This window comes from Podarcis erhardii, assembly GCF_964252035.2.
Source record: "Podarcis erhardii genome assembly, chromosome: 5".
NCBI lineage: Eukaryota > Metazoa > Chordata > Lepidosauria > Squamata > Lacertidae > Podarcis > Podarcis erhardii.
Genome location: NC_138509.1, coordinates 96,754,226 through 96,781,126, shown reverse-complemented (window position 1 = coordinate 96,781,126; position 26,901 = coordinate 96,754,226). Strand labels below are relative to the sequence as shown.

General features: G+C 51.3%; 1 protein-coding gene across 2 annotated transcripts in view; it reads left to right on the top strand.

The window, feature by feature from the left end:
- The window catches only part of DIS3L2 (DIS3 like 3'-5' exoribonuclease 2), a 200,211-nt gene that overhangs the window by 165,351 nt on the left and 7,959 nt on the right, over positions 1–26,901 (top strand). For both annotated transcript variants that reach the window (XM_081862181.1, XM_081862182.1), the window contains exons 16-19: positions 20,115–20,298; positions 21,021–21,107; positions 25,933–26,080; positions 26,621–26,751. In XM_081862181.1, coding sequence (XP_081718307.1) covers positions 20,115–20,298; positions 21,021–21,107; positions 25,933–26,080; positions 26,621–26,751 — 550 coding nt within the window. The remainder of the gene's footprint in view (positions 1–20,114; positions 20,299–21,020; positions 21,108–25,932; positions 26,081–26,620; positions 26,752–26,901) is intronic.

Sequence of the window (26,901 nt, the reverse complement as noted above, 5' to 3'; positions counted from 1 at the left end):
TGGAGGCTGTGGCTGGATGGTTTCGTGGGAGCCGGTTGAAGTTAAATCCTTCGAAGACAGAGGTCCTCTGGCTGGGACGGGACGACTTGGGACTGAGGGGGCAACTCCCATCTCTTGCGGGGGTGCAATTAGTGCCAGCACCATCCGTTAAGAGTTTGGGTGTAATCTTCGATACCTCCCTCTCTATGGAGGCGCAGATTGCAGCTATAACAAAGGCGGCATTTTTTCATCTCCGCCAAGCTAAGCAGTTGGCTCCTTACCTCTCTCGCCCTGACCTAGCCACTGTGATCCACGCGACGGTCACCTCCAGACTGGATTATTGTAACTCGCTCTACGTGGGGCTGCCCTTGAGACTGACCCAGAAACTCCAACGGGTGCAGAATGCCGCAGCGAGACTCCTTACGGGGTCTTCGCTTAGAGATCACATTCATCCGGTGCTATACAAGCTGCACTGGCTCCCGGTGGAGTACAGGATCAGGTTTAAGGTGCTGGTTTTAACCTTCAAAGCCCTATACGGCCTAGGGCCCTCGTACCTACGGGACCGCCTCTCCTGGTATGCCCCACAGAGGAACTTACGGTCTTCAAATAAAAACACCTTGAAGGTCCCAAGCCACAGAGAGGTTAGGCTGGCCTCAACCAGAGCCAGGGCTTTTTCGGCTGCGGCTCCAACCTGGTGGAACGCTCTGTCACAAGAGACAAGGGCCCTGCAGGACTTGACATCTTTCCGCAGGGCCTGCAAGACAGAGCTGTTCCACCTGGCCTTTTGTTAGGGCGCAGCCTGACTCCCTCCTTTGGCAATCTTTTCAAGACTTTAGCTTATGGTTGCCATTAATTTTGTTTTAAACTCATTTTTATAATGTTTTATAATGTTGTATTGTTTTAGTGTTGTTAGCCGCCCTGAGCCCGGCTTCGGCTGGGGAGGGCGGGATATAAATAAAATTTATTATTATTATTATTATTATTATAGTGGTTGCACACAAAAGCAGGGCCTGGCTGAGCAGTGATGGTGCACTGAGTAACCCCTGGCTGCCACAACTCCTGGTTCAAGGCCACACAACTCCAGGGCCTTCTGAGATGTCTTCCTGTTACACACAGGCGGAACAGAGATCTGGGCAGAGATGCAATGTGGGTGAGGCTTCCCTGTCCCCAGTTTGCTGTTGTGGGCAGGGTGCAGCTGTGCTCCCCCCCCCTTCTCTCTGTGTCTATGTAGGCCTCATTATAGCAGCACCGGGGGAGAGGCTGCAAATGGGGCACGGCAGCATCGCCATTGTTGCAGATCCTGGTTTAATAGCCGGGCTCGGCTGTGCCGTGCAAATGCCGCTGCTGAGGGACCGGCCCCACATTTCGCAAAGATTAGCTGCTAAATTGGCCAGCGAGGAAACATTTAATAACGGCAGATCGTAATTACTCATCTCCCGCTCCCGCCGCTCGCTCGGAGGAGGAGCAGCTTCGCAGGCAACCGAACGGGCGCTCGTGCTGCAGAAGGGGGTCAAGGAAGTGGCACGCTGAGAGCCACACGCTGCGGCCTGTATTCATTAGGCATCTGGCATCTCGGTGTGCAGCGAGCAAAGTGGGTTTAGCATTATGATGGAGTGTCGTTTTGAAAATGTGCTCTAGAGGAACAGCAGGCTCAGCCTTTGCAGGTTGCGGCTTTGTCTGTGCCTGCGTTTCCGTTTCTGCTGGGTTTAGCGAGTTGCAAGACGCTTATGGCCCTGTTTCCTCCAGCCTTCTCTGAACTCTGATGCTCCAGGCCCAGGTTTGTGCTTTGATGAATCGTAGAATTGTAGCATTGGAAGGGACCCAGTGAGTCATCTAGTCCAACCCTCTGCAATGCAGGAATCTCAACTAGATTGGACATGGCAGGTGGCCATAAAACCTCCAGTGAAGGAGAGTCCACCACCTTCCAAGGGAGCCTGTTCCAGATTCGAACAGCTCTTGCCATCAGAAACTTCTTCCTAATGTTTGGGTCCAACCCTCTGGGACTCCCCTTGTTTGAATCCATTGTTCCGGGTCCTACCCTCTGGAGCAGCAGAAAACAAGTTTGCTCCACCTTCCATGTGACAGCCATTCAGGTATTTGAAGATAGCTATCATATCTTCTCTCAGTCTCCTCTTATCCAGGCTAAAGATACCCAACTCTTTCAACACAACTCCCTCCTTCTCTTAAGGCTTGGTTTCCAAAACTTGATGCCCAAAACTTTTTACTGTACAGCCTTGTCAGAGATTTAGAAATCCATTATTAGGATTGGTGTTTCTGATGGAGTTTAAATGAATACCTTGAACTTCCAGCTTGGATTAGAGGACTTTACCCTTGATGTAATCACACTGAAAAATAAAAAAAGCCGAACTTCTTATAGGCAATACACGGTAGATTGGGAAGATGCTAATTCTAGCTAGCTAAGGTGGATGTGCAAAGAGCCATGCTTGCTCTTTGACTTTTGCAGGAGAGACACAGAAGAAATACGTCTGCAAGGTGGAGCAAAGAAGGAGGGGAAAGTAGGAAGTGAGGTCAAAGGTGTCAGTCTAGCATTTGAGAAAAGATTGACACAGGTTAGGTCAGAGAAAGTCTAGGAAGCATGGAGGTTCCTCCCTCCTTTCTCCTTTCTCTCCATGCAAACCCTGCAGCCTTCAGTGCAACTTGAGTTTCATGTCAGCACTTCCAGCCAGCGGCGTAGCGTGGGTTGTCAGCACCCGAGGCAAGGCAAGTAATTTGTGCCCCCTAACCCGGGGCAAGGCAAGTAATTTGCACCCCCTAACCCCTAACCTACCGCCGCTGCCAGCTTCTTCTTGCTGCTGCCTGGGCTGGGGTATTTACGGTAAGGTAGCCACGGCGGCGGCGGGTCCGTGTCAGGTGATCTGAGGCGAGTTGCCACTTGCGCTGCCGCCCAAATGACGCCGCTTGCCCGGAGGAGCAGGAGGGCAGAGAGGCGAGGAAAATGCAACATGGCCCAGCAGCTGCAGCAGCGGCGGCGGGGCTGTGAGGAGGGGCTGCCTGGCGCGCCCTCCGCGGCCCTGACGCGCAGGGACCGCGGCGAGCACTGAGAGCCGCTGCCTGCCGGACGCCTTCAGCCCGGACGCGCGCACATCTCATCGGTTCCACGAGACATGGGGCTCTGCTACAGCCTGCGCCCGAGACTCTTCGGCGACTCCAGAGGCGGCGAGCGTGCCCCCCCCAGATGTTGCGCCTGGTGCGGCCGGCCCCCCCTGCACCCCCCACGCTACGCCACTGCTTCCAGCCGTTTCCTTAGCGCTTGAATTTTGTGCTCTGTCTGTTATGTTCCCCTCAAAGATTGCCAGAGTGCTCAGAGGCAGGTGGGGCAGGATGTCAAACCTAGAGAAAGCCTCTGCCGCATCAGAACACAGCAAAGTCCTTTCTCTTAGGAATAATTCCAGCATGTTTCCAAAGCACTAGGTCTGAGTGATGCAGTGAGACAGCAGGTATATTTGGAATGCTAGCTATATGGCTTTTGAGTTTAGGAAAAAAGAGATATTTGGGACAGAGGTGATTGGAGAGTGGAGCCTAGAATATAGCATTTGCAGATAGGGAAGTCAGCTGAGGGGTTAAAGGTACAGGGATAATCTGGGAATCTGGAGGTCCCTAACTCTATGTGTCTTAACCCCATGCAAACCCCTCTTCTGCAAGATGAATTGCTTCATTTTGTTAGGAGCAAATTCTTTAGTATGTGCTGTATGAAGAAGTACTTTCTTTCATCTGAACTGATTCCTAGATCTTCCGGCGTGGTCCCAGGCTCTAGAATTTGTGAGTGATAAAGAAAAACCTCTGTCTATCCCACATCTCTGTCATGCGCCACTCACCCCATTTCTAAGCTAAAAAGCCCAAAGCCTTGGTCATTTTGGTTACCATTTTCTGAACCTTTTTCCTGCACTACAATATCTTTTTTTAAATAAATAAATAAATAAATAAATAAAATGAAGTGAAAAAAATTAAAAAAGGAACCAAAAAGTTCATAAAAATACTATAAATATATATATATGGTGAGCACAATGGCGCATGGTATCCCAGGTGCAGCCACACGATAGATTTGTATATTGGCAGTTCTTCTTTCGATCCCTTTCCCCAGTGACCCCCAACATGGAAACAGCATGCAGCCTGAAGCAAAAGAGTCTGCAAGAGACAGGATCGGCCACCCCATTACCTGAGGATTCAAAGTATTGGAAGCTGGTGATTAAATACTGGCGGGAGCACCTGCTCTCTAAGAAAATGAGGAGCACCCTGTTGGGTCAGATTAAGAAGAGTTTGGATTTGATATCCTGCTTTATCACTACCCGAAGGAGTCTCAAAGCAGCTAACATTCTCCTTTCCCTTCCTCCCCCACAACAAACCCTCTGTGAGGTGAGTGGGGCTGAGAGACTTCAGAGAAGTGTGACTGGCCCAAGGTCACCCAGCAGCTGCATGTGGAGGAGCAGGGAAGTGAACCCGGTTCACCAGATTCCGAGTCTACCACTCTTAACCACTACACCACACTGGCACTAGATTAAGGTCTAGTGTCTTGTTTCCAGGCTGGTGCTTCTAGGAAGCCCACAAGCAAGGCGTGGAGACAGTAGATCTTCACTGTTGTTTGGCCCCAGGACTTGGATTCAGGGGTACAGTGGCCCCCAATTTCACATGCACACTGATGGGATCCGAGTTGGCAGTGACTGACCACCAGGGAGCTGTCTTTGGGTTTGCGATGGGCACCTTGGTTAAAATACCGAGCCAGTATAGGCAGCTGCTGTGCAAAAGACGGGCTCCCAACCGGCCTGACAAGAGATAGCATCTGACCCACTGACCTTAGTGGAACCAGCCTTGGGTAGCGGCTCCCCCCACCTTCTGCCCCACGTTGCAGACGTTGGAAGAGAAGCAGCCAAACCAAAGACACTCAAAGCCTTCCAAGCGCCGAGTGTCAAGTTTTGACTGTGAAAAGGCAAGATCAGCAAAACTGATTATGCTGGGCGGTTATTAAATTTTTACTGCAAAGGCCGACACTTTGCGCTGCTTCAGATGAGGGGAGCTGCCGTTTTTCTTAATCAGGCCAAGGCAAGGAGCGTTCCCTGGGAGCTGCGCCTCGCTCTGTAGAGGCTACAGCAGCCCAGGCACAGCCCTGAGGTTCCGGGAACAAATTGGAGAGCAGGGCTTGGATGGCAGGGCCTTGTTTTAGACAGTGCAAGCGAGCCCTGCTGCTCTGGCATGAACTGGCTGAGCAGTGATGAGCCTGTCTGCTTTTAATCCCAAGCAAATCTCTCTCAGCAAGCTGAGTTGCACCCAGACTTCCGGCGATCGTTGCAATCTATTCATTGCCTTACACCAAGGGTCTTGAGGTGACTTACGTTAGGCAATGTAAACGGTGGTTTTCCCAATGACACACCCTTTCCCCTGCTTCATACAAGTGCAAGGATACTTTTGTCCCATTTGAGGGGAGGTGAATGGCTGCCATTTGGAAAACTTGGGGCTACAAAGGGGGGGGGGATTTCTATTTTCCTTAGAAGATATTTCAAGTTATCCTGGTAGCCCTGGAATTCTGCAGCTGACAGCTGCTTGCACAGCCTGTTGGGTTCAGATAGCCTTGTGTTTTGGCCCCGGAAACAGCTAATGGTTAAACTTCAGATTCTTGTGCAGCTAAGTGCCACCCTCACCTTACTGTGTGGTCTGCAAAATCATGGCATGTAGACATCTCTAGTCAGGTACATAAGCTGAGTTGTTCAGCCCTAGAGCTGTTGTTGAGATACAAAAACGCAATGCTCTTAAGATTTCACTTATCTTACAAGCCTTGTATGAAATCTCTAAGTTCAACTGCAGTAATGCTTCTTTGCTGATTTGACACTGTGTGTGTTGAGTTAGCAAGAGATTTCTGATTGATTGCACGTTCAACAAACAAATCATATTGGCAGCCGGTCAGCTTGCCTTAAGGGGAGGACTTGAATCCTTGAAGAAGAAGGGGAGGCTCCTTCTTCAGCCTTTACTCAAAAGGTTGGCCGGGCTGAGCATGCAGCGTCTTGGCATCTTTGGACCTGATGAAAGCTTGGCCTCTTTTCTGCGTGCCCCGTAAAGTCGAGTTTGTCCAGAAATCCTGCGCAGTCACTGTACAAATAAACCAACTCCACTTCCACCCCCTTCACCCTCGCCAAATGGCCCTCCTCCTCTCTTAACCCCTTCTTGCCTCCTGTGATCTCCCCCGCCCACCCCACCCCCCAATTAGGTGATTTTACATTCTTGCTATTCTAGATGTTGGACTTCAGAATTCATTTATTTCCATTTATGAGTCACGTCCCATAAAATATATCTAAGTGATTTCACAATAAAAACATCAGCAGTTCAAAATCAACCTTTTTTCATTGCTCCCTCCCAGAATCAGCAAACCAAGAGCCAGGGGAACTGCATGCTACTTGTTTGCCTAACCAGCCTGCTCACGCTGCCCCCTTCAGGCTCCAGTTGACAACTGCAGTCTGAAGCATGCAAAACACTGCGGCCTGGGAATGCAACCCAGAGGAAGTTTTGAACGTAAGGAGGGGTGATACAGACAGGAAGGCCTGTAGCTCAGTGGAAAAGCACATGGTTTTCATGGGAAAGGCCGGACTGAGAAACCTGGTTTCAAGGTTGGATTGAGAAACCTGGAGCTCTGGAGAGGTGCTGGTGGTTAGGGTAGACAATATTGAGCTAGATGGAGCAAAGGTTTGGCATGGTGGAAGGCAGAAGGAGAAGAGAAGATCAGATTTTAAACACACAACGGTGTCCAGGGGCCTTTTCAAATAGGAGTGTGGGAATGGGCTCTAATCTGTTGGATTTCCCCCAGCACCCTGCTCCCTCCTCAAATCTGCTGCAGAAGGTTGTGAAAAACCCAGGACAGATTTAGGGGGTGCATGGGAGGGAGAGTTCCATCGCTTGGAGAGCACCCAACAGGTGGAATTTGCAGGGAAGCAGATTTCACCTAAATGTTAGGAGCCACTCTCTAGCAGAGGAATACGCTCCCTCAGCAGGTGATGGCTGCTCTTGTGAGGCTGCGAGGCCACCTGTCACGGATGCTGCTGTTTCAACCTGCATTGCAGATCCTGTGCTTGGCAAGGCTGTGAACTCGATGAGCTCCCAAGATCACTCCCAACTTTGATTCCTCCTCAAAGATACGGAAGGAAAAGCCTGCCTATTGTCAGCCAGTGATGTTCCACCAACACTCCCCGCACGTCTCCCAGGATGCCTGATTCCAGCACCTTGTATGCCTAAGGCTGTTTTCGGACCCTTTCGTTTCCTGCCATCCATCAGTCTCCAACATATCTCGCCTCTACCATTAAGGCACAAGCTCAGTTTCAGTGGCCCATCTGCAGTCTGGTTACAGTCCTGGCCTCCCATGCAGAGGGGTTGCAGAGCCAACTGGAATAACCTGAACACTCACAAGGTGCTCTATAGTGCTAGGAAGTCCCTCTCCACCTGCATTTGCCCTTCGTCGACCTACCCAACCCATATTTTAAATGATTTTTTCTTAGCTCACACGGCACCATTGCACTCCTTCACCATCCTCGGTAAATCTGCTGCCTTGTACCAAAAAAGCGTCCCTTCCCCTATCAAAAGGGCGTGAGCTTGAAACATGAAGCAGCTGGTTTTTGCGGGGTTGTAAAGAGTGCGCTCTGAACATCTTTGGAAAGGGGAAATGTATCAAGCGAGCCTGGGTCCCAGGGTGCTTCGGCACAAATCATCCACGTGCCCCATTTCCTCAGCAGTGAAGTGAGAATTCGGCACAGCCACTATAGCCACAATATCCTATGGCAGCCGCTGAAGCCTGTGACTAGAGGGGCTGCCATGCTGGGGTGGGGGCCGCATGCCCAGTGACGCTCCTGGCTCTTTTGGGAGGGCCTGGGAGATGTGGCGATGGTGGCCCAGCAAGCATGGGGGTTGTGGTGCGCGTGTGCAATCTCCCCTACCCATCGCTCTGGTTTTTGTGCAGAGCTTTCACACACTCACACTCACAGCGCAGGTTCTGTTGGCAGGTTGCGCTCGAGATTTGGTACCGTCCCCTTCACCGCTTGTTCACAGTTTTGGAGCAGCTTTGCCCGCTGGCTAAGCGAGGACTTCTCAGAGCCAGGTTTTCGACATGCAAGAGTTGACTGCAAGATGCAAAACAGTTTCTCTTGCTGAAGTTGGCTGAGCCCTGCTAGTGCAGACACGGTGTGTACACAGCTCGCTTCCAGCGCCTCCCTGGCCTCCTGCCTGCCCATTTTGAACCAGCTGTTTTGCATGTCTTTCTCTCCGAGGGCACTGAGGGCACTAATCCGTATCAGATTAGAGCCTAATCCCGAGCTTGTGTTCTCAAAGGGCCCTGGACACCGTTTCAAGCTGATCTTTTCCTTCTTCTTCTTCTGCATGACCCTCGTTTTGTGTCTCTGTCAATAGTCCCTTCCCCCTGACAATCCCTTTTAATCTTTTGGGATCACAGCACAGCTTTCCAGCGAGCCATTTTGCATCTCGAGCAAACCTCGGCTCAGTAGCTGCTCTCAATCTTTTGGGAATCGGCTCCAGGCGTCTCCCGAGGGCCATGGCCATGGCATTTCAGCAGAGAGGTTCTAAACGGGGCTGGGGATGAGATGATATTCCAGCCATCGGCCCTAATGGATTCTCTGTTTGCATTTGCTGGGTGTTGTGTTGATATTAATGTGTTGCCTGCATTGCTGATAACATTATCTGCTCAGTGTTGCACTGACGAAGCCCATGCGTATGGGAGAAGAGGCTGGGTGGAAAAAGAGGGGCCAGTGACAATTGTACAGAGGGAAACGAATGGCTCAAGCAACAACTTGTCACATGAAAACAGCTGCAGTGTTAAAGGTTGCGAGGGAAAGCCCAGGCTATTTTTTTACACCTGCTCCTTTAATGAACATTTGGGCCCTTTCCACACTTACTTTAGCCCTGCTTGTTCCAGGCACAGGTCCACTCTTAAAAGCCCTCTGACCGAATGGTGTTGCTGGTGGGTTTCCTTGTGCCCGAGCTTCCCCTGCAAAAACTCACTCTTCAGCGCTCAGTCAGCGTTAAACATCAATTCGAGTTTTCAGCAGATTGCTGTTTGCTCCAAGGAAGCTTTAAAGAGTGAGTTTTTGTGGAGAAAGCTCTGGTGCAAAATAAAGGAGTTCCTAAGGCCCACTTTCCCCCATCTCCTGGTGTCTGGCTATTCATTTACATTTATATACCGCTGTATCGTAAAAAATATATCACATCTGCTTGCAACCATATGGAAACATAAAATTTGCAGCCCCTGGTGGAATTCTAATAACCTGCATATAGCAAATGTGATAGTGAGAGGTTGTCTATGGCACCGTCTCTGCATTGCTTCTCCTTTCCCTGGATTTAGATGTTTTTGATAGACTCTGCACCAGTTTTGCCAGCCAGCCATGCTGTCTGTCCCTCCGGTGCCTGAAATTCCCTCTGTGCCTGAATTGCTGGGAGAGGGAAATCCTTGTGTGCTTTTTGCCTCCAAATTCAGCAAGTAGGGATTGAGGCAGGGAGACAAGAACAGAGACTGGAGGAGGGAAAGAGGGGAACGGGCTGCAGAAGAGAAGACAGAAAGGGGGATCTGAAGGGGAGCGCAGTAGGGATGATGGTTGCAGGAGGAGAGGATGCCTGTTCGGGGCCACAGAGAGGGAAGGCTAACCGATGGAGATGCAGAGAGACCTGCGAGGAGGAAAGGAGGAAAGCAGGCAGCTGAAAGAGGGGTGGTCAGAGAGAAGAGAAGGTGCAGGAAGATGTTAAAAGAGGCTGGGCAAAGGCTCTGTGGAAATTGTAATGAGGATGCTTGCCCACAGCTCAGGCAGCAGTCAGGTTGATTGAAATGTAGAAGTGGCTCTCGGGTAGGTGTCTCCCTTCCCCACGGGTGCCTTTGACCCCATATGCATTTAAGGAAGTGTGCCTTAATGGAGCTACTATCATAAAGATCAAATGGCGTTGTTAACCTTCCTACTCTGTGCTTTCGCCTGATGGGTCTCAGCGCTTCGCTGGGCTGCACACTGCAGCCTGCCAGCAGCCTTCGCTTTCCATATTTTGCCTCTTCTTCTCCACCACCACCTGCTGATTGTTATGGGTTGTATTTGGCTAATGCATCCCGTCAGTGCAAGGTGTCAGTTTGCAACAGGAATGCCCTTGCACCCTGTGCCATCCCCAAATCTGCTCTAGAGGGTCCCAAGAACCACTAAAACAAGTGGGGAGGAGGACATTCCATTGCGTAAGCAGACCAAATGTTCCCATAGCGCTACACTGGATACGGCTCCAAGTCCCTTGCATTAAATCTTCTGTGGCTATTGAACTTCAGAGGAGAATTTGCACTCAGTTGCTGGCAACTGGGCAGGCAGGAATCCTCTTCTGATCCCCTCCAACCAGAGGCCTGTGGTGCCTTTTGTTCCTAGTTCTCTTGTGACCCTTCCTGATCCCTTCACTGTTCCAGGAAAGAGCTGTGGCTCCTTTTGTGGATATGGGGCAGCGCAGTGCTATTCAGGCAGTTTTATTCCAGCTGCACGGTCTACTAATTTGCTGCAAGGAGCACAGAGAAAAGAAACCAGATGCCTTCATCTGCCCCAGCTGCAACAAAACATGTCTCTCCTGTATCGGCCTCTACAGCCACAGCAGGCGCTGCAACCTTCCAACAGCTTGCCTTCACCCCCAAAGGCACACTCCCAAGACAGACGGTTGCCAACCAACTTACACAAAACCCTTATCGCAACCTGGGTACCGCATACCCCAGAGAGCGCCTCTCACTGACACTGCCCTGCCACCCCAGCTCTGATCAAATGTGGTTCGGAGCTCCAAGTCTGCCCGAAGTGAGGATTGTCGTGGCACAGAGCAAGCCTTTTCCATCCATTTCTTATGGCTGCACCAGAGATCATGGCTCAGTGGCACATGCCCTTGCGCACAGAAGGTTCCCAGCATCTCCAGGTTAGGCTGGGATAAGCTCCTGCCCAAAGCCCAAGGGAGCTGCTACCAGTCAATGTAGAGCAGCATTCCCCAACCTTGTGCCCCCCAGAGGCAGTTGTGCTCGAACTCCCACCAGCCTCAGCCAGCATGGTCGATGGTCAGGGGCGGTGGTAGCTGGAGTCCGAGAAGAGCCCCCGGTTGACTAAGCATCCCTGAGCTAGATTGGCTCAGGGTATAAGGTAGCTTCATAGAATCATAGAATCATAGAGTTGGAAGAGACCACAAGGGCCATCGAGTCCAACCCCCTGCCAAGCAGGAAACACCATCAGAGCACTCCTGACATATGGTTGTCAAGCCTCTGCTTAAAGACCTCCAAAGAAGGAGACTCCACCACACTCCTTGGCAGCAAATTCCACTGCTGAACAGCTCTTACTGTCTGGAAGTTCTTCCTAATGTTTAGGTGGAATCTTCTTTCTTGTAGTTTGGAACCATTGCTCCGTGTCCGCTTCTCTGGAGCAGCAGAAAACAACCTTTCTCCCTCCTCTATGTGACATCCTTTTATATATTTGAACATGGCTATCATATCACCCCTTAACCTCCTCTTCTCCAGGCTAAACATGCCCAGCTCCCTTAGCCGTTCCTCATAAGGCATCGTTTCCAGGCCTTTGACCATTTTGGTTGCCCTCCTCTGGACACGTTCCAGTTTCTCAGTGTCCTTCTTGAACTGTGGTGCCCAGAACTGGACACAGTACTCCAGGTGAGGTCTGACCAGAGCAGAATACAGTGGCACTATTACTTCCCTTGATCTAGATGCTATACTCCTATTGATGCAGCCCAGAATTGCATTGGCTTTTTAGCTGCCACGTCACACTGTTGGCTCATGTCATGTTTGCGGTCAACCAAGACTCCTAGATCCTTTTCACATGTACTGCTCTCAAGCCAGGTGTCACCCATCTTGTATTTGTGCCTCTCATTTTTTTTGCCCAAGTGCAATACTTTACATTTCTCCCTGTTAAAATTCATCTTGTTTGTTTTGGCCCAGTTCTCTAATCTGTCAAGGTCGTTTTGAAGTGTGATCCTGTCCTCTGGGGTGTTAGCCACCCCTCCCAGTTTGGTGTCATCTGCAAATTTGATCAGGATGCCCTTGAGTCCATCATCCAAGTCTTTGATAAAGATGTTGAATAAGACCGGGCCCAAGACAGAACCCTGTGGCACCCCACTAGGAACCCTGTGGCACCCCGCTTCCTATGAGGATCTGTGATTCCACCCTCCTTACGGCCCTTCCCTGGTTGGCACAGGAGAGGTTGCAAAACATAGTCCCCTTCCATCTGGTCTTTTTAAAACAGGAGCAAACGGGGACTATTTTTCTGGTTTTGCAAGCCGTACCGTTTTGCTTTCTGCTTTTTTCTTCGTTGAATGGCCCTTTGGGCACTAGAAAGGCACTGGCTAATAAAGGATTTGAATAATTCATCATAGTACGCTGGTTGGGTTTGCGTTCCTGTGGCAACAGAAGGAGGCAGGGAGATTCTTGTGCCTCATTCCTGCACCGAGGGGCCGAGTTGGACCCTCTGCGTCAAAAGTGTGCCATGTCAGCAGAAACAGAGGCTGTTCTCCTCTAAGTAACCCTTGTGTGCTCTGTGCCATTTTGAGGGTAACGAGCAGCGAACATTTTGGCCCAGGCAGGATATTTAGCTGTCTAGGATAAGGTCTGTGGTGCTCCCAGTGACAATCACTGGTTTTCGCATAGCCCTGTCTGGATTTTTCTGCATCCGCCTTCGCTTTCTTCCCGGATTGGGGGGGACAGCTCTGTCACCCGAGTCTTGCTTGCTCTAGGCATCCTTTGCTGGGAGTTCATTAGCAAGGGAAACCATCAGCGCTCATCCCAAAATGCCTTCCTCATCAAGCTGTGGCGGCGAATGGCTCGAGGTGAGAGCTAAGGGAGCAATCTTGGGAAAGTTGCTCCCTTCCCGTCCTCCAGCTCCACTATGTTCATCCCTGGCAGTGCAAAGCGACAAATAGCCTTTCGGCAGCAGGGCTGGACCAGCCAGGCATGGACCATGCGGTAGCGGCGTTTTAATGGAAAGCTGCTGGCGACGCAGCAAAGCCGGGCGTGATTTTGTTTTTCAAAAGCCAGATTGTTGTAAAGAGCCAAAGAGACAAGCAGCCTCTTTGCTAAGCAAATCCTGACACTCCTCCCCCATTCCGGGTCTGCCCATAACCGCCCTGAGACCTGCAGGTTTAGAGCGGTATACAAATTTTCATCATCATCATCATCTTCCCAGATCTGACAGCGAGAGGCATCCTAGACCTGCAGCAAGGCTTTGTTTGTTCCTACACCACTTTTCTTTATCAATAAATTAAAAGCGGCTTGCAAAAATACTGAAGCTAAATATTGTTTATTAAATTTGCATAAGGCTGATCGCCGAAGAATGGATGCTTTTGAATTCTGGTGCTGGAGGAGACTCTTGAGAGTCCCACGGACTGCAAGAAGATCAAACCTCTCCATTCTGAAGGAAATCAGCCCTAAGTGCTCACTGGAAGGACAGATCCTGAAGCTGAGGCTCCAAGACTTTGGCCACCTCCTGAGAAGAGAAGACTCCCTGGAAAAGACCCTGATGTTGGGAAAGATGGAGGGCGTAAGGAGAAGGGGACGACAGAGGACGAGATGGTGGGACAGTGTTGCGTGGCGAGTTCCCGCCCCCCACCAGGGTAAATAAAGACACGAGACACCATAATTTAAGGTTAATTGGGCGAATTAGGCCACAACTTTATTGAATTCAGGAATGAGAGGCATTGGCTTAGGCATTGGTCCTAACGACTATCCGGCTCCAGCCCATTTGCTGGAGACACGGGGAAGGGATAACCTTATATCGGGGGAGTCTCCTGCTGAGGCTCGTCGACTAGGAGCTCCCCCGGGTCACTGCTCTGGGGCGTGCCTTTGGCCCTCACCTCCATAGGCTTCGGACAGGGCCACGCCCCCCGGAGTCCTTTAACGGACCACCCTTCGGTCGCTGGGGGGAGGTGATGGCGTTTTCCCCCCCCCACACATCCTCTTAACCCCTTCTTACCAATGCCTACCGCCACATGAGCAATCGCTCGCTGCCAATACTCTCATGCCTGAAACCAATCCCTTATCCCCTTAGTGTTCTCAAAGCTATGAACATGAGTTTGACCCAACTGCAGGAGGCAGTGGAAGACAGGAGTGCCTGGCGTGCTCTGGTCCAGGGGGTCACGAAGAGTCGGACACGACTAAACAACAACAGATCTCGGGGCAGGTCACATCAAATTACAATATATAAAAAACACAAAATACATTATAAGAAGGAACAAAGACAACCAAATAACCCCACCCCCACCCCTCCATAACACATTTGGAAGGGCATCAGGTGTCCATCAGCCAAAGGCCTGGTTAAAGAGGAACGTTTTCGCCTGGCGCCTGAAGGTGTATAATGAAGGCTGCTGCCTGGTTCTAGGGAACCGTCCACTAACATTGCTTCCGTCTTATCTGGATTGAGCTTCAGTCTGTTGGCTCTCATCCAGTCCATTACTGAGGCAAGACAATGGTATAGCACTTCCATTGCCTCACCTGCAGATCTGAGTGTCATTGCCATATTGCTGACACCCCACTCCAAAAACTCTGGATGACCCCACTCAGCAGTTTCATGTAGATGTTAAATAGCATCGGGCAGTGGTTTTCAGCCGTGGCACCCTGGGGTGCCTTGAAGGATGGTCAGGGGTGCCGTGGGCAGCACTGGCCTCTGTCCCTCTTTCCGTCCCTCTCTCCTCTGACGTTGTCCTTCAGAATGTAAGATAAGAAATATATCTATTTGTGCCTTTTTATTTAATAACCAAGTTTTGTATACTTTGCACCCACCCACCCACACGCATATGCCACTTACATAAAATAGTATTAAATGTTTGTTTTAAAAAATAGCACTAAAAACAGATTTTTTATATATAACATTAGACTTAAGAAACTTATCAAAATATGGATAAAATCAAACACTTTTAAAAACAAATACACGTAATAAAATTACATGGCTGGGTAGGCTTAGCCTAAACAAAAAAGGTTTATAGCAGGCGTCAGAAGCTGACCAGCGAAGGTTCAGCTTGCCTCATCGTAATGGGCAGGAACATGCAGAGCACGCTGAAAGATTGATTCCTTGAGAGTGTGGAATGAACATTATGTGGCACTGGCATAGGAGTGTGTAATGTTCTGACTGAGCCCCTGCGCTCCATATTTGAGAAAAGCGCTCCCTGCCACATGGCCGTGGCTTTATTAAGGGGCTTGACCTCTCCCCAGGGGGTCGCTTTGTATGGCCAAGCGCACTTTCTGGCTACCGAGCCACTGCCTGGAGCACAGAGCGCCTTCCAAGAGTACAGAATTTGGCCGTCTCTGTGCCTGAGCGTGTCTGGGCAAAGTTACTTGGGGATGCTGGCTCTGGGAGCAAATCTTGGGCAACTTCCACCCAAATCACTCTTTAGTCCTCCTTCCTCCGTGGTAGAAAAGGAGAAATGTATTTCCTTCCACCCTGGCGCATGCCCGCAGATGAAGTCATTTCCTCGTGTTAATCACTGAGCATGCTCAGCCTGGGGACGCGGTCATTCTTCCGGATTAATTAATTAATCCCCATTTTTGTGAATGTGGAAAACAACTGGGACCGAAGACTGCTGCTGCCCTGTTTATTTTATTTATTTGAAATGCCGTGCTCCCGCCACCAGAGCTCCGAGCTTCCTCTAAGGCAATGGAGCAGGCCCCCGAACCAAGGAAAATACAATCCTACGTCAAGCAGCTGAAAAGCCAGAAATAACCTGTAAAATGTCAAACTGTCTTCACTGGGGGACACCACATTGCGAGAGTCTCCTGGACGCCTTTGTCCTTCTGTCGGGCGGAGGGGGCGGGGAGCGCAGCTCTCTCTCTCCCCTTGTGGCAAAACTGAGCACCTGTTTGATGTGCACCTCTGGGCAGCTGCGATGGAAACTTTGCCTGGATGCCCCGGAGGGCAAAAGTTCAGGTCTCACCACTTTGTGGGATCTGCCACAGAGCCGGGAGCCAAGGCTGGCTCAGTCGCACCGGAGGAAACCTGAGCAATGGCCTGGGAGTGCGCCTCTCACATGGGATTCATTCAGCGCGATTTCAAAGAGTCCTAGTCTCTCTGTCTCTGTCTCTGGGATTCTTTTGGGGTTTGGTTTTGTTTTCTTGCTTCCCTGTGCCATGAAATATTTTTCTTCTCACTTCGGCCTGCCAGGCGTCCTCCGGCCAAGCTCGGCTGTGTTCAGGAAAAGAAAAGAAAGAAAGAAACCCTCCTGCCTTTGGAGCGGACGGCAGGCAGGCAGGAGTGCTCCGGCCCTCTGCTCCTGTTAACAGCTGAGCCAGGATCCGGCTCAGCCTCCCCTCGCTGCCAGCCGGGCTCCAGCTCCAGCTTTGCCTTATGATCCATTTCTTTTTCCGAACCGCAAAGCAGCATTTCCTGACTTAATCTCTCTCTCTCTCTCTGCTGCTGCTGCTAAGGGAGTTGCAAAATTCCCAGCGCCCCGCTGTGTGCCTCAAACGTTCCTGCTTATCAGGGCTGCTTCTGGAGCCCACCAAACTCAGAGAGAAGCTCAGAACCACCAGATCCCTCCCGCCCCGTCCTTCCTTGGGAACCCCAGGTGGCTAGAAACCAGCGTCTTATTTCTCTGTATTTCCAGATCTGTAGAACTCTGCATTCCCAGTAGAAGCTTGTCTCTAGATTCTGACAGCTGCATGTTCTCCCTGGCCTCCCTTAAATAGCACACTCAAGCCGGTGCGGCAGAGCGGTTAGAGTGTCGGACTGGGACCTGGGAGATCAGGGTTTGAATCTCCACTTGACTATGAGGCTCGCTGGGTGACCTTGGGGCCAGTCACTGCCTCTCAGCCTAGCCTACCTCACAGGGTTGCTGTGAGGAAGTAATTGATGGGGGTGGGCAAACCACATATGTTCCCGTGAGCTCCTTGGAGGAAAAGGTGGCATATTGTTGTTGCTTAGTCGTGTCCGCCTCTTCGTGACCCCCCGGACCAGAGCATGCCAGGCACTCCTGTCTTCCACTGCTTCCTGCAGTTTGGTCAGACTCATGTTTGTAGCTTCGAGAACACTCGTCCTCTGTCGTCCCCTTCTCCTTGTGCCCTCCATCTTTCCCAACATCAGGGTCTTTTCCAGGGAGCCTTCTCTTCTCATGAGGTGGCCAAAGTCTTGGAGCCTCAGCTTCAGGATCTGTCCTTCCAGTGAGCACACAGGGCTGATTTCCTTCAGAATGGAGAGGTTTGATCTCCTTGCAGTCCATGGGACTCTCAAGAGTCTCCTCCAGCACCAGAATTCAAAAGCATCCATTCTTCGGCCATCAGCCTTCTTTAAGGTGGCATATTAGTGCAATGGTAAATATAAATAAATAAACTCCCCCGCCCAACCAGTGTAGTGGTACATTCTCCCTCTACACTTGCCCCCGTATTAAATTAAGTCTTTTGCATTTGAAGGACTGTGAGCTCCTCGTGGGTAGGAATCAGCCTGCCTGATGCACTCCTTGATTGTCTAGTAGGAAGACTCCAGGCTCCAGGCCCAGCAATATGGCCTCTTTCTTCCCAATCGGCAAAGTTTTGTTCATATCCTGACACACTTCTGCACCAAAGGGATTGCTGGGGAGGTGGTCTGGCAGACACAAATCCCTGATAAGAACAGGAGGATAACCAGAGATCAGGCCAGGCCAGGAAAGGTCTGCTCTATCCATGCTGCTTGGTGTTGTTTCTAGGGTGCAGGGTTCAGCCCCGGGGTCACCTTGGGAAGACATATCTCAGCCTCATGCGTCTTTTCTTCCCTGAACCCTGTTCACCTCTGGCCTCTGGAAGGGGAAAGGAGAACTAGTGGACTCCACAGCAGCTCAGGAGCTGCGCTTGGGTCAAGGACTGCTGCATTCGGCTCTCTCAGCTCCCCTAGGGACAAGCTGCCACCATTCTGACCTCAGATTTTTCATCTATGAAACAGGGACAACGGTGACCTCGAGTAGGGATGAACGGATCAGCTTAAGTCTGCCTCGTCTTGTTTCCACTCATGCTCAGTCACAGGTCTCTTCCGATCCATTTTCTGCGGGCTTTGTGAAAGAATGCGTGGAAAGGCTCACGTTCAAATTGTGCACTTTTTCACACACATGCTCCCCCCTCCAAAAAAATACGCATCTTTCCATGCACATCTCTGTCAAACGTGCATTTTGTATAAATGTAAAAATATGGATTACTTTGCACACTTTTTGTGCACCCAAACTGCACTGCAAACTCTGGGAATGTCGGTGATCTGATCAGGGCAGGGAGCAACTTTGGGGCCCACAGGTTGGGTCAGTCGGCTGCAAAAAGCAGTCTTCATTTCAAGTGACTGTGAAGTACCTTGAAAAGGATAAACTAGGCTAGAGTGGGAAAGGGGGGCAGCAGGAGGGGGCTGGGCCAGAAGTGCCATAAATGGGGGAGGGGGGGTCCTTTGACCATTGCATTTCTGCCTGCCATTCTCCCATAAACCACACATGGGCATTGGGCAAAAGGAACCAATGGGCAGTGCTAGGTTTTGGTGCGTGTTAAATTTTACACTCAAGCAGCTTGGCTGCCACAGTCCTGTGGACATTTGGTCACTCCACGTGCAATTGGGAACCTGGTGTGTGAACTGTGTAATTAATTAATTGTTATTAGCATTGCAGGGGGAGCGGGGCAGACCCCTAACTTTCTCCCTCAGACTACAGCGTGACTGCGTCCTTTCCCCGCTGTGACTGGGCGAGCGCAGCATTGAATGTGGACAGGATTTTGCAGAGAAGAAGCGTTAAACCACAAGGACAGGCCCCTGCCCCGAGGAGCTTGCAGGCACTCTCTGTGTGCTTCTCTCCTGTGCCGCAGGTGGAAATCTGAGCAGGTTCTCCTGCCTGGTTTTTATGTCTTGTTCTTTCCTTCTTACTCCTAGGAAGAGGGGCTGCTCAGATTCCTCTGGGCATTTTCTTGCGTCCATAAAGGAAAGCAACACTGCCACCTGGCGAGGATTTGTTTGCATAGGCAAAATAATTCTGCACCACATCACTGGCAATGTTGATGTTGCTCTGGAGAAAAAGCCCCAGTAAATGAACGGGTTATAAGAGGTGGGGGTGGAGGGGGGTAGATTTGGGGTGCTGCCAGGACGGCAAGCGTGGGGACGGATCCGACCCCTCAAGCCAAAGCCTCTGCTCCAAGTCCCGTCTTCCAGCGTGGAGACAGCCCCTGGGCCTCCTCTTGCCAGCCGTCGCGAAAAGCAATTCTGTTTTGAGATAAATAATAATAATTTATTATTTATACCCCGCCCATCAAGCGCCTTTGACTGTGACAGTTCAAGGGAGATAGAAAAGCAAGGAGAAGGGGAAGACACTGGGATCAATGGCTTCTGGGAATCATAGAGGTGGAAGAGACCCTGGCGGTCATCTAGCCCAACCCCTGCAATGCAGGAATCTCAACTAAATCATTGGTTACAGACGGCCATCCAGTATCTTTGGCAATTCTCAAATTATTCTCAAGATACGTTTCTTTGGTCCTCATTAGCACTGCCTGCTCCTCCTAATACAGTGGTTCTCCTTCCGTCCGTCCCCCCAGGCGACACTTTCAGAATAAAAATTTGCTCATGACACACCATTTTTTTTTTATTGATACAAAATACATTGGCAAACAAAAAGCAGGAACTCCCAGCAGTGCTTGATTTATAACATAGGTAAAGGGACCCCTGACCATTAGGTCCAGTCGTGGCCGACTCTGGGGTTGCGGCACTCATCTCGCTTTACTGGCCAAGGGAGCCGGCGTACAGCTTCCGGGTCATGTGGCCAGCATGACTGAGCCGCTTCTGGCAAACCAGAGCAGTGCATGGAAACGCTGTTTACCTTCCCGCCAGAGCGGTACCTATTTATCTACTTGCACTTTGACGTGCTTTCGAACTGCTAGGTTGGCAGGAGCAGGGACCGAGCAACGGGAGCTCACCCCGTCGCGGGGATTTGAACCACCAACCTTCCGATCAGCAAGCCCTAGGCTCTGTAGTTTAACCCAAAACCACTAAAAAGAAAGGTTATTTCTATACTATGCCATGCTGTGCTTTACTACAGTGAAATGCTTACCTGTTTCTTTGATTGCCCTTGAATCTTCCTGCCACCCTTGCCACCCTCTCCTGCTACCCCCTCTCTCCCTTTGAGAGCCACTGTCCTAAGGGTTGCTTCCTCCACTCCAGGCTGGTAGAAGAGTTTATGCTGCTGGCAAACATGGCCGTCGCCCACCAGATGCACCGCTCCTTCCCGTCAAAGGCCTTGCTGCGCCGTCATCCTCCGCCCCAGAGCAAGATGCTCAAGGACCTCATGGATTTTTGCAGCCAGATGGGCCTGGAGATAGACTGCAGCTCTGCCAAGGCCTTGCATGTGAGTCTGTGCATGGGAGATGCTGAGAGCCAGGGCCTCTGCGGGCTCGGGGGGGGGGGGGAATGCGGCTGCCTCTCCCTAGGCTTGACAACTTTTTATTTTTCAAAAAATGGATTGTTTTATTGTGTATCTTAATCATGGATGCCTATATTTTAATGTGTGCATGGTTGGTTTTCGTGCTTGCAAAACTACATTTGGCACGAAATGCTACATCAATTAATAATAATAGTTATAATGACTCTTGTAAGGGTTTTTTCAGTGGCTAATAATCTCCCTGTGCCGTGCTGCTTTTTAGAATTTCCTGACACTTGGAGAAATGGCTGCCGGCAGCACGTTTTGCAAGAGAGGCGAGAGCAAGCGGTGCCTGTTATTATGCTTGCAACGATGATCGCTGTGTAATTAATATTAGTATTATTAATGCCCAAGGTGGCGGGGAGGAGATTCCCATTAAACGTCCAATAAGAGGCTGCCTTTTGAGTTCATAATAGAGGCCAGGCTTGAGGGAGGGACTCCCCTGATCCCAGGCTCATTCTCTTAGACCAGCCTTCCCCAACCTGACGCCCTCCAGATGTTGCTGCACTCCAGCAGCCGGTGTCGCCAAGGGTCAGGGAGGATGGAAGTAGTCGGGCAACTTCTGGAGGGCCTGTGGTCATCCGCCCCCCAGGCTTAGACATGATGCTACATCAGCTGTCTGAGATCTTTTCCTTTTCTCTTCTCGCCAGGAAAGCCTGAACAAAACCTTTGGAGCTGACAAATATGCCGAGGCCAGAAAGGAAGTGCTGACCAACATGTTCTCCCGGCCCATGCAAGTAAGTGGCAGCCCTGCAGTCACTGCCACCTATGTCCATGTCACAGAGCAAAAGTAAATCTCGCACAGTTCAGAGTTGGAGTTAACTCCTTTTTTATAGCAGAAATAATAATAATAATAATAATAATAATAATAATAATAATAATATACCCTGCCCATCTGGCTGGGTCTCCCCAGCCACTCTGGGCAGCTTCCAACAGGATATTAAAATACAATAATCTATTAAACATTAAAAGCTTCCCTAAACAGGGCTGCCTTCAGATGTCTTCTAAAAGTCTGGTAGTTGTTTTTCTCTTTGACATCTGGTGGGAGGGTGTTCCACAGGGCGGGCACCACCACCGAGAAGGCCCTTTGCCTGGTTCCCTGTAACTCGGCTTCTCGCAGGGAGGGAATGACCAGAAGGCCTTTGGAGCTGGACCTCAGTGTCCGGGCAGAATGATGGAGGTGGAGACTCTTCTTCAGGTACACTGGACTGAGGCCGTTTAGGGCTTTCAAGGTCAGCACCAGCACTTTGAATTGTGCTCGGAAATGTACTGGGAGCCAGTGTAGGTCTTTCAAGACCGATGTTATGTGGTCTCGGCAGCCACTCCCAGTCCCCAGTCTAGCTGCCGCACAGATTTGGCTGAGTGTCAGGCCCACTGAGCCCAGCAGCTCATCCCTGGTGGGTTTTGCTCCATGAAATCAGTTGCCTTGTAGCCCCTTCAGCTTCTGTGCCTCCTCTTCCCAGTCTTCTCCCTCTCCCTTCTGCCTCCCCAGTTTCTTTAGACAGCGCCTAATCAAGCCCACAATGCGTGTGGATTCATTTTTCAACAACCCATGAAAGTGCACACCTCTATAAGCTTGTTCATCTCTTAAGTTCCCACAATAATCTTGGCGGAGACTAAATGGGCTGTTTTTCTACTGATTAGCTTACGGAACTCACTGCCACAAGGAGTGGCGGTAGCCACAGCCTAGGAAGCCGCCTTACACTGAGATAGACAATTGGTTGATCTAGCTCAGCATTGCCGGCACTGACCGGAAGCAGCTCACTGAGGTCTCAGTCAAGGACGCTTTCCTTGTGGGTTCCAGCCTCCCCTCCAATGGAGGTGGGTGTGGGCTAGGGAAAACAACAACATGGGGACTCTGCCCAGCATGAGAAACTCAGGAACCGAAGCAGATCCCGGCTCCTGGTGTGTGGCTGTGTCCCACTTCCTCATGGGAATCTCAGCGTTTGGAAACTGCTTCCTCTTGCCCAAGCCTCCCCATGGCAGGGGTTCTGCCGTGTTTATCCAAAGCCCCGGAGCAAAACAGCCTGACCTCCTGCGGTTTAGGCAGCCGTCTCGAGGAGATTGCGCCTTTCCACAGAGGAAGGCGGTCTGTGCTGAGTGGGCCTTGATTTATTACGGGGCTGATCTTTAGATCGAAAGCTGCCGGGAGGGGGGAGCGCACACTGCCAAGTCCTCCCCTCGGTCTCCGTGAGTGATTGCATCAGGAGATGAAGGATGACTCCCGTTGCGGACGGCGAGAGAGGCAGGTGTGCGCCTGTGCATGTGTGGCTGCGCGGGAACCCTGCCGGCAGGAAGCTGTTCTCCGCAAACAAGGTCGAGAGGACCTTGGACCGCTCCGAGGTGGATTTGGGGTGCCGAAAAAGGCCGATCCCCTGGCTCCAACTCCCTCGCTTCGAGGCCCATGGCAGCCCCAGCGGAAATCCTTCCGTGACGCGCAAGCCCATCTGTTCAACCGTTTGCCTGGTCCCCCTGCCCCATCCATCACCTGGGCTTGCCTCGCCCCTTCACAGGCCCAGCCGTCCCTCCTGCTTTCCTTTTTTCCAGCCTCCTTTGCCTCAGACAAATCTGGCTGCAAAAGGAGGTCACGCTCCTGAGTTTGGCAACACGAGAGAAGAAACAGTGCCTGCCGAAAACTCTGGAGAAAGACGACCCATTTTGACGTTCTGTTTCCTTCATCCTAATAATACTTGCTGCTGATGCTGCATTTATTTATTTTTTCATTTATATGTTAGCCCTGTCACTCAAACAGCTCTTCCGTCAGGTAGATTGCTCTTGCATTATTACTCTCCACTCCCGGACCCCCATTTCAGAAGGAGGGGTGAAGAGAACAGGGGTTTCTTTTCTCAGCCGCCCCTTCTGTAATTTACGAGGCAGGGCTAAGAACACAAGTGGTCCAGCTTCCTGTTCTCACAGTGGCTACCCAGAACATCAAATCAGATAGTTGGAAGAGACTCGAAGGGTCCTCTAAACCAACCCCCTGCAATGCAGAGATCTCTGCTGAATTATCTGTGGCAGATGGCCATCCAACCTCTGCTTAAAAACCTCCAAGGAAGGAGAGTCCACCACTTCCTGAGGGAGGGAGACAGTTTCTGTAGTAACTCAGAAGCAGGATCCGAACCCAAGAGCCCTCTTCCCTCCTGTGCCTCCAGCTGTGGCAGCAGAGCCGAGCCATTGTAGCTGGTACAAGAGTGTCCTCCTCCACGAATCTGTCCAGTCATCTGTGTTGGTGGTGATCATTGCCTCTTGTGGCAGCCAGTTCCGCAGTTTCATAATGTGTTTTGTGAAGAAGTACAGTGGTATCTCGGGTTACAAACGCTTCGGGTTACAAACGCTTCGAGTTACTAACTCCGCTAACCCGGAAGTAGTACCTCAGGTTGCGAACTTTGCCCCAGGATGAGAACGGAAATCGCACGGCAGCGGGAGGCCCCGTTAGCGAAAGCATGCCTCAGGTTAAGAACGGTTTTGGGTTAAGAACGGACCTCCAGAACGAATTAAGTTTGTAAGCCGAGGTACCACTGTATTCTCTTTTGTCTCTCCTGAATCTTGCAGCATTCATGAAGCAGAGTAGAGCCATCACAGTTAGCAGCCATTAACAGCCTTATGAACCTACCTGGGCCCACCTTGCAGGAGGGTTGTAAGGAAGACAAAGCTGATGAAGAAGTGAGTCCCCAACTCAGTCTCTCAGCCAGAGGAGGCTGCACTCAGTTAACATCTCCACTGCTAATCCCACGGATGAGAACCCAACGTGCAGCTTCCTTTTTCCCTTCCCTTTTCTAACCGTTAGTGCAGCAATGGCAGCTAGCAAGTGCTTAACAATATCCAGCCGCCTCCTTGCCTTGAGCGTCCGTTCTCCAAAAGCAGGCATGTCGAGAAAGGAAGAGGCGGTAGCTGTTCTGCTTCATTAAATGCTTGATTGGCATTTGTCAGTCAGTTGTCAGCATGGCAAGACGGCGGAGGAGGAAAAGCTGTCAGAAAAGAGATAGGTGTTCAAGCCCTTTTCTGGTGGGGCAGAGTGGGGTGGGGTGAATCCTGTTCCAGGCACTAATCCTGCCTTCTCCAATGTGGTGCTGTCCAGTGATTTTGGACCACAGCTCCTATCAACCCCAGCCAATGAAATCACTGGAGAGCACCAGGTTGGGAAAGGGCTGCATTAACCTATAATAATAATAATAATAATAATAATAATAATAATAATAATAATAATAATAATAATTTATTATTTGTACCCCGCCCATCTGGCTGGGTTTCCCCAGCCACTCTGAGCGGCTTCCAACAGAGATAAAAAATACACTAAAATGTCACATATTAAAAACTTCCCTGAACAGGGCTGCCTTCAGATGTCTTCTGAATGTCAGGTAGTTGTCCATCGCCTTGACATCCGATGGGAGGGCATTCCACAGGGCGGGCGCCACCACCGAGAAGGCCCTCTGCCTGGTTCCCTGCAACTTGGCCTCTCGCAGTGAGGGAACCGCCAGAAGGCCCTCGGAGCTGGACCTCAGTGTCCGGGCAGAACGATGGGGGAGGAGACGCTCCTTCAGATATACTGGACCGAGGCCATTTAGGGCTTTAAAGGTCAGCACCAACACTTTGAATTGTGCTCGGAAACGTACTGGGAGCCAATGTAGGTCTTTCAAGACCGGTGTTATGTGGTCTCGGCGGCCGCTCCCAGTCACCAGTCTGGCTGCCGCATTCTGGATTAGTTGTAGTTTCCGGGTCACCTTCAAAGGCAGCCCCACGGAGAGGTGTCACAGACTGGCTGATCACAGAGAAATGGTGGGGGGCAACTCCCTGGGGTCCTGGGTGCCTGAGGACCCACAAAATTCCCCATGAAGGGACCAGGCACCCACAAATTGCAGTGCCAGGGCCATGCATGCTGCATGGCACCCACGGACCCAGGTACCCACAGTCACAGGGCCAAGCTGGCACTCCTGGTAAGAGGCACCAGCTGGGGAACCCCCAAGTGAAGAAGGCTCAGAGCCCAGGGAGTGGTGGTGAGATGACAGTGGCAAAGAGAGTCCAGACTCGGAAGGAGAAACTGAAGCAGGCAAGGGGAGCGGGTGAGGCCAAGAGGCAGAGATGAGTCCAGCTGGTGAAGAGTCACAGGTGTCTCCCCCTCCTGCTGCAACAAGCTCTCCTCCCCACTGGTCTCCCAGAACCAGAAGAGGCATGAAAAGGGCAGGGCAGCAGCAGGCTTCATGCGGGCGCAGTCTCCAGTTGCTTGGAAAAAAGCCCTAGAGGTGAGGGCTGTGGCGAGGCGACTTTTTCAGTCTTGGCCACTTGATTCATGGGGATGAGTTGCTGTCCTCTTTAGGCTTGACACCCAGCCAAGTCTGCGGAGATTGTGCTTTTGCTAATAACTTTGAACAGTGTGATTTACTGCCAGCTCGCTCCTTGACATTAGGAAATGGAGACATTTCCACCACCACGTGTGGATCACAGAGCTCTGCCGTAGGGAGCCACTTGTGTGACCGTGCCCCCTCTTTGGGCCTTGTTCTGCCTTTTTGCCACACCCCCCCCCACTTGCAAGAGCTCTGACCCGCCTCCTTTCTCTCCTCGCAGATGGCTGTGTATTTCTGTGCCGGGACCCTGGAGGACGAGACCCTCTTCCGCCACTACGCCCTCAACGTGCCCCTCTACACCCACTTCACGTCGCCCATCCGCCGCTACCCGGACATCATGGTGCACCGACTGCTCTCAGCTTCCCTGGGTGGGTTTCCCTGGGGAGATGCCCCCAGCTCCCCCTCCCTCAGGAGAAGGGAGAGGGGCTTGCCGACTGCATGACCCGCCCTGCTGGGTCACACCAACGAGGGGGGCATCCTGCCCAGGGTGGTGCTGCCTGTTGGTGTCCTCCTCCTGCATCTTAGGGTTGCTCTTGTAGAACTCAGCCGGGAAGATGATTTGGGGGCTGCGGAGGGGGAATTAGGATGACAACCCCTTTGCCTCCCCTCATGTTACAGCTACTAGCCAGGAGGGTAAGGGGCTCCTGTGCTCCAATCCTGTTTGTAGGAACAGGATGCTGGACTAAATGGGTCTTTGGCCTGATCCTGCAGGGCTCTGCTTATGTTCTTACGGGGAGGTGTTTGGCAGAAATCGCAAGCCCTTGTGTTAACGGAAAAGCAAGTTGGGATCCAAGCCGCAGGCCTCCCACCTCCTGGTTTGGCCTCAGACCCAGCGCAGTCCCTGCAGCCCCAAAGGGGGTGAGCAAGCTGCTGCTCCCTCTGCCTCTTCTGACAACCCCTTTTTCCAGGCAACGGCCCTGCCCCAAGGATGGAGGAGGCCGATATCCAGAAGCAGGCTGAGCACTGCAACGACAGGAAAATGGCTTCCAAGCGGGTGCAGGAGCTCAGCGCCGATCTCTTCTTTGCCGTCTTTGTCAAGGTGAGGCGGGGCAGCCCTTGGGGGTGTGGCGGGGGCTTCCCTATAGGCTTCTCCCTCCCGTTTTCTTTGGGTCTTTGGCACAGCACGTATCTGTTGTGGCTGGGCAATATCCCAGGGTCCGCTAGGAAGGAGGGTCTTGTGTCCGCTCTG